Raw genomic sequence first — 13,185 nt, forward strand, 5'->3', positions numbered from 1 at the left:
ATTCCGTCCATGTATTTTTATATGAATCTCATTTATGTAATGATTTAGCTTTTACACACCGAGAACTAATAAATATTTATAGAGAGTACATTTGTTTCATTGTCGAACAGTAGGGGGAGTAATTAAAACAAACTTTCATCATTTTGCATTTATTTAATGTTAATATAATAATTATAGACAATGTTCAAGGTACCCTTTAATTGGTTTTCGGTTTTAACACTAAGACATTGTAACCTTCATATTGACCTCTTATCTTTTACGATATTGCAAAATAACAATAATTAGAAAATCATTTCGACGATACAAACTAAACAATTATTACACTTTGACTAAAATATAGCGAATTTTAAATTCAAAACATTGCATTTTAAAAACTTAATTAAATTTAATTTCTCGTAAATAACATTTGCAGACCCGTTTACGATAAACCAAGTTAACAAAAAATAAAATAATAATAATAAAATATTATAATTCCATCATTGAATCTGTACAGCAACAAATGTATCAACATATCAAATACATAACGTACCGAGTCGGTCTATACATACTTATAATACGCAACAAGGTACAATTCAATAGAATTAGTTTAACATATCAATCTCAACATGTGTAAAGGTGATGAGACGCCGGTCCGCCGCCGCGACTGCGACGATCCGCGAGCCGAGTGAACAATTTAATGACAATAAACAATATATTACAAATATTCCCTACCGTTTGGGACGCGTTCGTGACGATGTCAATATGCGCGAGTTGATTCCTCAGTCTTTAATAAATTGATGACAATGAGCAAGGAGAAACGTAAATGAAACGAATGTTATGCAATTATATACAGACAGCGAGCGTCGCGCGTGCGGCGGGCGGGCCGTCCTATGTTGAGTTCGACTTGAACGCACAGCCATGTTCCTACACACAGAACCGAACCTCGCCTAGCCTAGCGCGCCCGACGGCTGCGACCTTCACTTGTATACCCACTAAACTACCTACATAGTAATTACAATAAACCACTCTATCAACAAATTCAACAACATTTAGCTATTAAAAGTAAAAGGAGGATGAGGGGCGCGGACGCCGAGTCGCCGCCCGTCCGGCTCGACATTCCTACTCCGAATTCAGGTAAGTAATACGAAGAATGATAACTAGCTACCTTAGCCTACGACATCGAAAATTCTTACTCGTAACAGCGGTAGACATCGCCCGGCGGCGGCGACGGCGCCCTACGCGACATCTACCGAGAAACACTAAACAGACTCAACCGCGGTGCTTTCAATTCGATTCGTCCGTTGCGAGTGGCGCCCGACGTGGGGCTGCGGGGTGCGGCGGGGCGCTGCTACTGGGCTACAAGCGTGCGAGTGGGCCGGGTGGCCCGAGTGGACCGAGTGAGCCGAGCCGGCGTGCGAGCACGCATAATTGTCAGTATCACAGAAACAGTATTAATCCTTGTCTTCGTCCGCGCCGAGACGCGTCGCTCTGTTGGCTCGTTACGCGAATGTCGGGACGACTTTTCACTATTTATTATCTCTCCACGCGATAAAATTTAAATTCTGATAATGTTACCGCACTAAGAATTATTATTTTGTTATTCACGATAATATACTCTCAAATATTGTAACAACTTCAGTATAACAACGTTAACATTTTTTTTTCCAGTATTTTAATTAAAATTATCTATACATACCCCAATGTATTGTTTTAATCCTCAATATGATTAATTTAACTAACTAGAATCGAATTAATAACTTTAAACCTTCGAGATGTTCTTTACAGTGTCCCTATCGAATAGTATAATCATATAATATAATTAGTTTTAATGTGAAATTGCGATAAGATAAATTTCAGTAAATACATCTCGGATTAGTACTTTAAGAGAATACAATAACACGGCTAGAAATCTATAATAATTCAACAATCTAACATCTGGTGTAAAGCTTTCGATAAGATTTATACTAAGTTTACGGAAGATACAGAGAAACATCAGATGGAATGTCTTTGTCGGTTAGTCGGAAACATTGTAAAGAACAAATCAAACAACAATGAAGGGAAGATGAAACTTAGAAGTAGTGTAGATGCGAAGATAAGTTACTCGTCTATAAGATGCTCCCCCAGAGCTCGCCCGAAACGAAAGAGTCGCTCTAACGTCGCCGAAGGTCCGCTGGCTCAGCGGCGCAGACGCGGCCCCGGACCGCCGCCTGCCCCGCTACAGCGACATCGGACACTTTGTTTCCGAATAATTGACGTAATCACTTACACGTACTGACTAATCGAGAAAAATTTCAATAAAATTGAGCTTGTAAAATCGACTTAACAGGCAATACGCGTCGGGTGGCTTGCGCCGTACTCCCGCAGGTTCGCACGCTCGCGAAGCTGCGGCCGCTGCTGTATCCGGAGTCGCGAACATGTGAAACCTTATAATTGACACGAGACAAAATCTGTACCTACCCCCGAATACACATATAGTAAGATGAGAAAGTCGAAAAACACCAGAGAGTTCGAACAGCGTATCTATAATACATTTTAAAGATTGAATATATACTAGGCTAGCTACTTTAATGAAACTACGATGTAATGTTACCTACATAACACACGTATAATATTACACCAGTAACAACCACAACTTGTTATCGAGATGTCGTTGGACAGTTGCGAAGATACAACAATATAATTATTTATATTTCTCAATCACGTTTGTATGAGGTCACGGCGTCACTAACGTCTTCGTCGTTTTGTTACGACTTTCAAACTGAGAAACATCTCTCAATTCCTTCACTTATGAACTATGCAATAGTTTTAAGCCGATTCGTATATATTTATTATGTGTTAATATTCATTTGTACTTCATTCCTTCCTGATAGGTGATCGGCGCCGGAGGACATCATCGGCGTCGGTTTCAGACGAACACTGAAAAACTGCTCAGACCGTCCGAAGCAGGCGATCTACTTAGTAAACCTAAACTACATCCTAACTCCTTTATTCCCAATAAGACGCCTTTGAAACCGAGACCGATGATGTTTTAAAACCAATATGCATCGTTAAAATTGGCGCCCAACGTGGGACCGCAGTACGGTTCCTAACCTTCTATCTACGTCGATGGCACTTCTGAGGTAAGCGAACAACTAAAACTATTATCCGAAGGATGTTTCGTGACCTCGGAACTACGCTAAGTCGTAACCGACACGAAGTACCTTGACAATGTCGAAAATAAAACAATCACAGCTTATATTATTATGTTCATTATCTCTACGGAGACCGAGCCCACGTCCCGACCGAGCCGTGGCGCTCAAAAATAAACTATCGTTTTAATTAGATCATAACTGTAAATAAGAATATTTAATATTGTCTTCTCGAATAATATATAGAAATCTGCATTAAAACCTTTAAAATATATAACTTCTCTACTATTATGGACATGCATCTTTTATTATTAAAATTGTACTTATATTTTAAGACGAAAAATTTAGACCGACGAAGAGACGAACGACTACGTGAAATAATATATTATAAACGTATAAAAAATAAAGATCTTTAACGCGAGAAAACAGGAATGAAAACAATCTCTTAACAAAGATCCGAGACGCGTTCGTGTCGACGATTCAAAAATAAATTCAACGAATAATATTTCATTGCACATTACATAGAATTTCAATGTCGAGAGAGTTAAAATTAAACACCAACTTTGGTTAAGTCGCCACTCGACCGCCCGACCGACGGGCGGCCGATACAACACTCAAATTTATATCTAATTACGTCAAGTATACTAAAAAAAAAATAACTTATCAATGGTAACATTTACAATGAAATCAACTTCGTAAATAAAACGTACTCGGTGAACGATATAAAAATAAAAACGTGTATGGAATAGGAATTTCCGTGATAGGAGATTATCACAATGGTATCGACTCCGACACGTATATAGCAATAACACTTGCAACACTAAATCTATACATGCGTAAAATCATATACATAAGACTATGTACCAGGTAACCGCGCAGGCGGCGCGCGTGACTAGAGGGGGGGGGGGGCGGCTACTGCATGAGGCCCGAGATGGCGTTGTGGCGCGTGCGCTTCAGCTCCTCCTCCTGGATCTTCTGCTCGATGAGGTACTGCGCGTTGCTGATGGCGGTCTGCGTGCCGGTGATGGTGACGATGCGGTTGCGCGTGCCCGGCGCGAACGTCCCCTTCTTGGAGATTTGGATGTTCGCGCCCGACATCTGCTGGATCTCGACGAGGCTGCGACCGCCGGGGCCTGGAACGGTTTAGCGGAGGGGTGTCATGTCCCTGTCGTCTTTCAAGTCGACTTGCCATTGGAGTGGGGCGTCAAATTAAAATTAAATTAAAATATTTGGAGGATAATTGTTGATCTCAATAGTTTCAATTTCTAGTACGATAAGGTTACAGAAAATTAAAGAAAAATAAAAAGAGCGATAAATACCCAGGATGGCCCCGACGATGACCTCGGCGATCTCCACGTTCTTGGAGTCCTTGGCCCCCGCGTCGGCCGGCGTGGGGCTCTTGGAGAGCGGCAGCAGGCCGGCCGAGGGGAAGCCCACGCCGCCCGACAGCGAGATGGGCGCCACGGCTGGGGGGCGAAGCGCCTCGAATGCAACCTCCGCGAAACGCTCTAAGGAGCCGCCGCGCGCGCCGCCTGCGGACGCGTCACCTGATGCGAGCCGAGCCGAGCCCCGCTTACATTAGAACGTTTCGCGCTGTTGCGGACAACACACGGGTTAGGGCCCGCCCCGCACAGCGCGCAGCTCAGGGTGATGCTAATGCACGCGAGCGGATCGCGAATTTTTCCCCGTTTCTGGTTTTGTTTTTGGAAAAATTTGGAAAACGTTTCTACTCTTAGGGCCTCGGTTTCTCGAAAATCGCTCGAAAGTTATCGACATTCGCGGGAGCCTCGCGATTTCGTAAAATTGCGATTCGGCGCCGCGAATTCGAATATTATTACTTTAGTGCACACTGAGTTAACGAAGGAGAGAGTCTACCCACAGATCATTCTAGGACACTGAGATATTCATCTAACGGAGTAAGTTTAAAGCCAATTACCAAAAGTGTTACAGACACGAAAAAAGAAAACTCGCAAATAAAACGTCCACCAGCATAACCCAGGTGACTAGTACAGCACGACTTCGTGACTTATGAACTCGGAGTCTATTGTATGCAAAGATAGCGGCAGCGCTGTGGTGCGGTCGAGAGAAGACATGTCAGTGTGATGGAAGGAACAACTTCTGAATATTTCTTACGTGAGCTCATGATTACAAAGTTCAACGTTTGACAGTAACATTAATGTTTTATCAATGATAAAAAAAATTAAAAAAAAGATACCTTTATAATTATAATAAGACTAAAGTTGATTATATTTTCGTGTCATTTTCTTAATTTCAGCATCGGATGGTCACAAGTAGTACTCTTTGAAACAAAAGAGAGAAAAGGTTGTTTTAATGGCGTATTAGACCGTCTTATGTTCTGTAGCCTAGCTTATGTTTAATGATGCTTAATCTTAAACTTAAGTTGTTCGTTCCATACGTGAGCCGCGGACGGGAGCCGGCACAGCGGGTCAACTAGCATCCCTAGGCATTGGACTGCTACGACGGGTCAGGTACGAGGGCAATTTATTCTTTATCTTCTACTTTCGTATGCCAAATTATTGTAGTCAGAAAGAGATAAATATATCCATCCAATATTAGTACAGCCATAGAAATGTAACCATATTGTATAGATCCTTTAAATCACGTAAGCACGTCCTCCACGTTAAATTATCGGCGTTATATAAACTCAATAATTTGTGTTTTTTGCTGTCTCTACTCTTAGTCGTCTGACGCACACGCATACCAAGACATGCCTATAATTAAGAATGGAGGGGGGCGCTCTCGTGAACAGATTCGTGAGATAACTAGTAGTGATATGTTCCGTCTCTTACTTTTAAATTATACTATATTATAAAATAGTTTAATAGTACATTCAATAAATAATGACTGTTTTTGAACAAACAAAAACAAAATTTAATAGAACGTGTTCGTATCTATTAAATTATCAAAATATTAGTTTAAAAATTATCGCGAGAAATTTTGACCAAATTTATCACAAATGCCAGAAATACCTACTTAAAAGATAAAAGGTTTTCATTCTATATTCTAAAGTAAATGTTTAAACAAAAAAAAAAATCACCGAACCAGAATAAAAGTCCTAATAATCCCATAGAGATAAGTCCAACGCAACAGAGAGGGTAGTTGACAGTCGTCCACGTCTCACGTGTTAAAATGTATTGCCGATAGATGATATGGGAAAAGCGATGTTTTAGAAATTTTGACAAATTAATAGAGTAATCAACCAAGAAAGCCAATCGTATTAAAAAAAAATAAAAAATCAGCAATACAGTACACCTTTATGGGCATGCATCAAGAGAATAATATATAAATCACATAACGTTTACCATTACATTATATTACACGAGTTCTAGGTGACAGACAGTAAATATATATGTACGTGAGTTTGTATGAAACATGAATTTGTAAGTAAGCCGATTCGTTCCTCGTGGTACAGTTTCGTTGCGTCTCCACATAAATTGGCAGCTTTTGTTTTGTCACTATTACCGAAGGGTTATTAAACGTTACTATACTAAATAATACTAACATAGAAATTGCCCACAATTTCAGTGGAGACGCACCGTTAAAAAGATTTCAATTAACAATGTGAGAAATAACAAATAGTTAACAAATACTTCTATATTTTTTAATGAAAAGCGATACTAAAAAGATTTTTGAAGGAATTAATTAATAACGAATCTAAAGTATTATTTAATTAAAGACGATATTAAAATAAAGTTCTTAGATAAAAGTGTGTGTTTGTGTGTCTGTGTGACATGAAAGTATTGAAATATTTTTGTTAAAACGATCATATTAAAATTCAGGTTACAGTAGATACTTTAAATTATAATCATAATTAAAAAAAAGAACAATTTATATATCGGTATATCATTGTTATTATTAAATTTTTTTATAATATAGGTAGGCTGACGGGCAAATGGACCACCCGATGGTCACCACCTTTAACGACATTGGCGCTGTAAGAAATATTAACCATACCTTCCAACACCAATGCGCCACTAACCTTGAGAACTAAGATGTTATAACCCTTGAGCCTGTAGCTACACAACACTGAATATTTGAAATTGATGCAGCAACGGCAAAAAGCGTTACAATCAGATTATTTTTTATGAATGAGAGTTATCATAGTTAAGTAAAGAATTTAATTTACTGACTTAAGTTATTTAGATCTCTACTAGTGACCAAATGTCAATTCAAGGTCAACATTGTTTATTTGTCTCTACTCTTGTCTTTGGCATTGATTATAAGTTTGTAGAGTAAGATGTTGATTTATAATCAAACTTCTCAGAACAATAATTTCCCTTACACTTGAAGCCATATAGTAATATAAAACTTCAAAGTAATAAATTTTTTTACTTATTAAAATAGCGAGATACCGGCTTGCTTTGCAATGTCTTTCAAAATTGTTTTGTAAACTTATAATATGTTAACGGTTCTATGTTAGAAATCACAAGTGGCTATCACTAGAGCCGGATTTAAAGGTCGGGACAACCCAGGGCCATAAAGGAGTCGAGGCCCTTATTATTATTTTACAAATGAATTTGAACATTAGATAAACAAAGAAATATGATTGTTCTTATATCAAATTATTCTCTAAATTATTGATTGGGTTGTTAGATTGAACGAGAGAGAAACTGGCAAGGAGCTCCTTTGTTAATCATATCCGACAAATAAATTATTTATGTATGTCGATTAATTATAATTAAGTGAATATTTACACTGCAACAAAATCAACGTAAACTACACGCATTTTATATATATGTATGTACATATATGGCTATTTAAAAAAATACATATATATTATATGCGCAAGAGAGATTATTTACCGTCATTATATATTTATTGTATCCAAGGTTGATTCTATGACAACATAGACGTGGGACTGGTATTCATTAAATGTTATCAGTACACTCGGACAGTTAGAATGAGTATGTATAGTTACATGGTCAATGTTTTTATTGTTAACGCACATTAAAATTAAAGTCGGAACAATCGAAGCAATTGAAATAAATTAGAAATCATAATTTAGAGGTCGACCTCGTGGTGATGCTTGAATCGCTGTAAACAATTTTGTTCGCTACGGCCTCGCATTATCATATATAAGCATATTTATAACATCATATCTAACTGTACCGTTTACTTTGAAGTTTTACATCGTCATTTATTATGTTGACCACTTCTGAACTTCGGCCCGTCGGGCTCGTGTGCGTGCGTGTGCGTGCGTGTGCGTGCGTGTGCGTGTGCGTGCGTGCGTCACTCACCGAGCTGCACCTGCGCGAGCGGGCCGAACACGGCGGGCGAGTCCTGCGGCTGCAGCGGGAAGTAGGCGGTGGACAGCGGCGCCGGCAGCGCGGCGGGCAGCGCGAGGCCGAGCACGCCGTGCTTCACGAGCAGCGCCAGCGCCGCGCCGATCTCCGACGTGCCGGCCTCCGAGTAGCCGGCCTGCCGCAGCGCCACCTTGATGTGGTCCAGCGTGTGCTGCGTCAGCGGCGACGGCGGCGGCGTGCCCGGCGGCGCCAGCGACAGCGACAGCGACAGCGCGCCCAGCCCCGAGCCGTTGAGCAGCACGGAGCCCACGCCGCCCACGCCCCCCACGCCGCCCACTCCGCCCACGCCGCCCACGGAGCCGCCGCCCACCAGCCCGTGGCTCTGCAACGTCGGGACACGCCGCGTCACTCGCGTGCGGGGCTCGGGACGGTGTGCGAACGACTCGAGTTCCCGAACTTTATTAAATCGATACCGCACCGGAGACGGTACCGGTTCGTTTCATGTTTAAAAAAACCATAATTTGATTCATAACAAAAATCTGCCGTAACAAGCGACAAAACAAAAAAAAAAAAGTGCCAATGATAAAAGTACAGAAGGTATTCGATACGATACATAAAATATATTTTGTACTTAGTACTTGAACAAACTAGCTCAGCAGGAGAGAAGTGTAAATGAATGAATATTCCCATAAAATGATACAGTAGCGGTGCGTTAGTCGCAGAACAGAGAGCGCCCCGTTTATCCAAATAATCAAACTCTGATCAAACGCAAACATAACCGCGTCTGCAGGCGGACGCGCGGGGACGCTCTCCGTCCCGGCGCGGGTGACGTGTGAGCACCGCGGGGATGACAAGTGTCGCGAGCACTTAAACACGCCCGCAATCGCTTTCCACCGACACGCTGAGGCTCTAAACGTATACATACAATAAATATACTATAGCATATGTTCTAAGCACGGAAGAGTGAGTACTTGAGTCAAGAGTTAGTTCAGCATAAAGATTAATTAAATCATATATATGTGTATAGGAGACAACAAGACAGAGTCAATGAGAGATAAGTTTATACACCTCAGTGACTTTTTGTTATGTGAAATCAAAATGGCCTCTCAATAGAAAGCCTATCATGACTTAGATCGAATCTAGTTGTGGTATATAAATGGGCCTGATAATTTCAATGTAACTTTCCATAAAAAAAAATAGTCTCTTGTAATCATGACAAATAATTTGGAAAATCTTATAAAGTACATATACAGAAAAGGAAATTAGTATAAGTAGAGAAATACAGCTACATATTGTGTGTACATTTTAAATATATTTATAAAATTAAAGCATTTTATATTAACGAAATGCAAAAAAAAAAAACAACAAAAATATATATCACGATTAGATAAGCGAATTTCTATAATAATAATAATAATTTTGTCGTGATGTTTTTGAGTTCTTTTTCTACTTAAATAAACAAAACACGAAGGCTCTGTTATTTTTTTTGGATTAAGATGTTTTTGTACATAATCGGAATTATAAAATGTTTAAAACGAAAACAGCTCTCATTACGCATGTAATAAGACGTTCAATTGTCGATCCGGTACACCGATAGACCTTCCCATTTGTAAAACGTAAGTCGACGACAGCAATGATTGGCAACGCTTGGCCGCCAGCCAGCTCTTTGTTGTAGGATATTTTGGTCAATAGCTCTCATCGATCTATTTTATCGACGCTTTACGACAACTCTATCGCTGACGCTAAGAATACGGCGTGTTTTGTTTTCGTGAGCCGCTATTGTGTACGAGAACTTGTCAAGTACACGTGACCTGAATAGAAATTATAACGGGGCGCTTATCATTATCCGCGCGAGATTCGAGAGATCGAGTCACGATGTGACGGTAACGAGTTATCAACGAGTAAAACAGTCTTATTTTAATTGTTATATAATCAATTAATAAACTTCATATAAATAATCTTATTCGAACTGTATACTCAGAAGATATTAATTTTTTAAACATATAATCATTTAATATGTACTCATAGATTATATATTTACTCTTAAAACCCTAGAAGGTGGACCAATTTACCCAACCGTCCCCCATTTCTTTCATTACTATTTAAAATATTATTAACCATATGGTAAACACCTTCCCCCATAGACTCTAGCACTAAGAAAGACAAGCCATTTCTCACACCATCAATGCACCGCCAGCCATTTGCCTGCAACTACACTGGTTCACTCACCATTAAAACTAAAACAGCCATATTGCTGCCGAGCAATAGACTACCTAAAATAATAATTATTCAAAGAGCACTGGATAATTAATTTCGAAGCGGTTTCAAATTCCGCTTTCGTCTAAATTATTCAATCCAATACGGCGATTGTCGCTGACGTGATAAATCGACCGCACATTTCGGCCGTTCTATAAACGTATTAAAAATCGACGTGTGACTTCGTCACTCAAAACTTGGTCCGGCCAAAATTAGGATTCGTTCGAGCGAGTCCGAGAGCCTCAGCGCGAGCTAGTAGCGTGTTCAAGCGGTCACCTCGGTCACCTCGGTCGTGGGCACGGCGTAGGGCGAGCCGGTCGGGTTGTAGTTGGCGACCGGCCCGGCCACGTCCGCGTACGACACGTTCGGGCACGAGCCGGACTGCGGGTCGTCCACCACCTTCTGGAGTATCATGAGGCACGCCTTCTTGTTGTTCTCCTTTTCACCTGGAAACGAGAATATCAGGTTTTAGCCGATTGTTTAAATATGGCAATTGGTATAATCTATTATTTATTAATTACTGTTAAATTTCTGCACGATTCAAACTAGGGTGATTTGATATTAAATGTGTTTGGACTCATATTTATAATTGACAAGAAACCTGGATATGCCATTGAGCATACCGTTATATGTATAAGCATACGGTTGATCGAATCTTAGGAACTCGAGGAATATAACCGGAGGAACCGATTAGTTTATTTGAATATTTTTTTGTGCGTTGAATAGCCCGTCTATTGTGAGGGGCGTATATCTTCAAACCGTTAAAAGGACGATTCAGTTGTGCGAGTACGAATTACGAAAATATTTAATGATAATTGTCTGTAACGAAGTAATTATTACACAACAGTACAGTTTACATGAAAAGCGTTACTGGCGTTAGATCACGCTGCCATAATGCAGATATAATGCGGTTTTTATAATGACCGAGCCGATTGCGCGTGCAAAAAACAAGTTTAACACAAAAATATGAAATAAAAAAGGAACTGTAATAAACACGAGGAACTACGAGTAGGAGAAATCTAATCCGCTTCTAAGCGAACGTTTAAAAAAGTTTTTAAGTATGGATTGCACGAATACCTACATTTTTTATATAAAAAAACGTCGAGTATAAAAACGTACTGGTGCAGCATTATGCAGCCATTTCGCGGCTCTTTTAATTATTACGAGCAAATATATGAATACGCTTTAAATGGGTCACGTTCCAATTTCGCATATTGTAGGAGACCTATTCCGTTGGGGGGACATTAAAATATTTTATAATGCTTTCATTAATATTTCATTTTATAAAAGGCATTTTCTTAAATGTTAGCCTAGAAAGAGTTGGTCTCCATTCTACTTAAATTAAATCTGACGTTTAAATGCTCTTTTGCTTGTATTTAAGTTCTGTATAACTTTTACTCACTCGACGGTGGTTATATTTTCGTATATTTTGTATAATTTATTTTTCAAATTTTTTTATCATTCGGCTAGGGACGAGTGGGCACTCGAATTCTTGTGTTTTTTTTTAAATTACCGTGATTGGCAATGGAGTAAAACATGGTGAAGAAACAGACACGCGTCGAAACCTGCTACAGGCACGTATGTAGATACATTTATAGCGACCCGAAATTCGCCCTTTCAGTGACGGGGACATTTTTACTGACTAAGTTTTTATGCGGCGGACGGGCAAATGGTAATTGATCATCATAGCCCATAGGAAATGGCGCTGTAAGAAATATTAAACATTTCTTATATCGCCGATGCGCCACGAACTTTGGGAGTTGAGATCTTATGTCCCTTGTGCCTGTGAAGTGATGAGTGGGTGGTACCTACCCAGACGCGCATGTACAAATCCAACCAATCCGAAAGAATGTACAAACGGAGTTCCTTAACTTACTAAAGGATATAGGAATCATAGAAACGGCTGATTAATGACTGAACATACCAACTACAGTGATGCACCTCTCTTGAAGGGACAGCTCTTTGGCCTTCTGCGAGATCTGGACGTAGCTACCGCTTTGTTCTTTGATTTGCTTGATATAGTTGCCACCCTTGCCGATGATCATACCCGCTGTGGAGTTCGGTACCAATATTTTCACCTGAAAGGAACAATGGGAATTAAATCAAATATTTATTCGTTAAGATTTTCCTAAATTACGATTATTATATGAATCTGGAAGTGGTAATCACATCCAACTTACATCGGTAGTATTTGAGACATTTGGAATACCTAACGTAGCTAATACGCTACTCTGAAGTAACGCAAATAATAATAAGTTGTAACGCACTTTGCATTCGTAATTACATCTAACGCATGCCAGATAATCAACGAAACAACAGCTTAAAGGGACACAACATCTTAGAACCTGTTGTTTGTGGCGCCTTTACTTTGTGAGAAGAAATTTATTCTGTTAATAGAGGAAGTGTCTATGGGCGAATTTACCATAAAATGTATCATATTTCGTTAATGTTTTAGTCTTTCTATAGTCTATACCAACCACATGTGGACAAAAGCCAAGCTTTTGACTTTTGATTGACCTAGAGCTTGACTAATCTGAAGTCGACAAAACAATTATCCG

At 39.7% G+C, this 13,185-nt stretch overlaps 1 protein-coding gene across 5 annotated transcripts in view; it reads right to left on the minus strand.

Annotated features, from left to right (window-relative positions):
• Positions 1-133: 133 nt before the first annotated feature.
• Ps (pasilla) overlaps positions 134-13,185 on the minus strand; it is a 51,833-nt gene continuing 38,781 nt past the window's right edge. For 2 of the 5 annotated variants that reach the window (XM_026630927.2, XM_026630924.2), the window contains 5 exons: positions 12,552-12,705; positions 10,904-11,073; positions 8,366-8,753; positions 4,427-4,654; positions 134-4,240 (listed from right to left, as the gene is read on the minus strand). In XM_026630927.2, the coding sequence (XP_026486712.1) occupies positions 4,020-4,240; positions 4,427-4,654; positions 8,366-8,753; positions 10,904-11,073; positions 12,552-12,705 (1,161 nt within the window). In that variant the 3' untranslated portion in view covers positions 134-4,019. The remainder of the gene's footprint in view (positions 4,241-4,426; positions 4,655-8,365; positions 8,754-10,903; positions 11,074-12,551; positions 12,706-13,185) is intronic. The other 3 variants (XM_026630925.2, XM_026630928.2, XM_026630926.2) reach the window with 3 other exon arrangements.

This window comes from Vanessa tameamea, chromosome 19 (genome assembly GCF_037043105.1).
Source record: "Vanessa tameamea isolate UH-Manoa-2023 chromosome 19, ilVanTame1 primary haplotype, whole genome shotgun sequence".
Lineage (NCBI taxonomy): Eukaryota > Metazoa > Arthropoda > Insecta > Lepidoptera > Nymphalidae > Vanessa > Vanessa tameamea.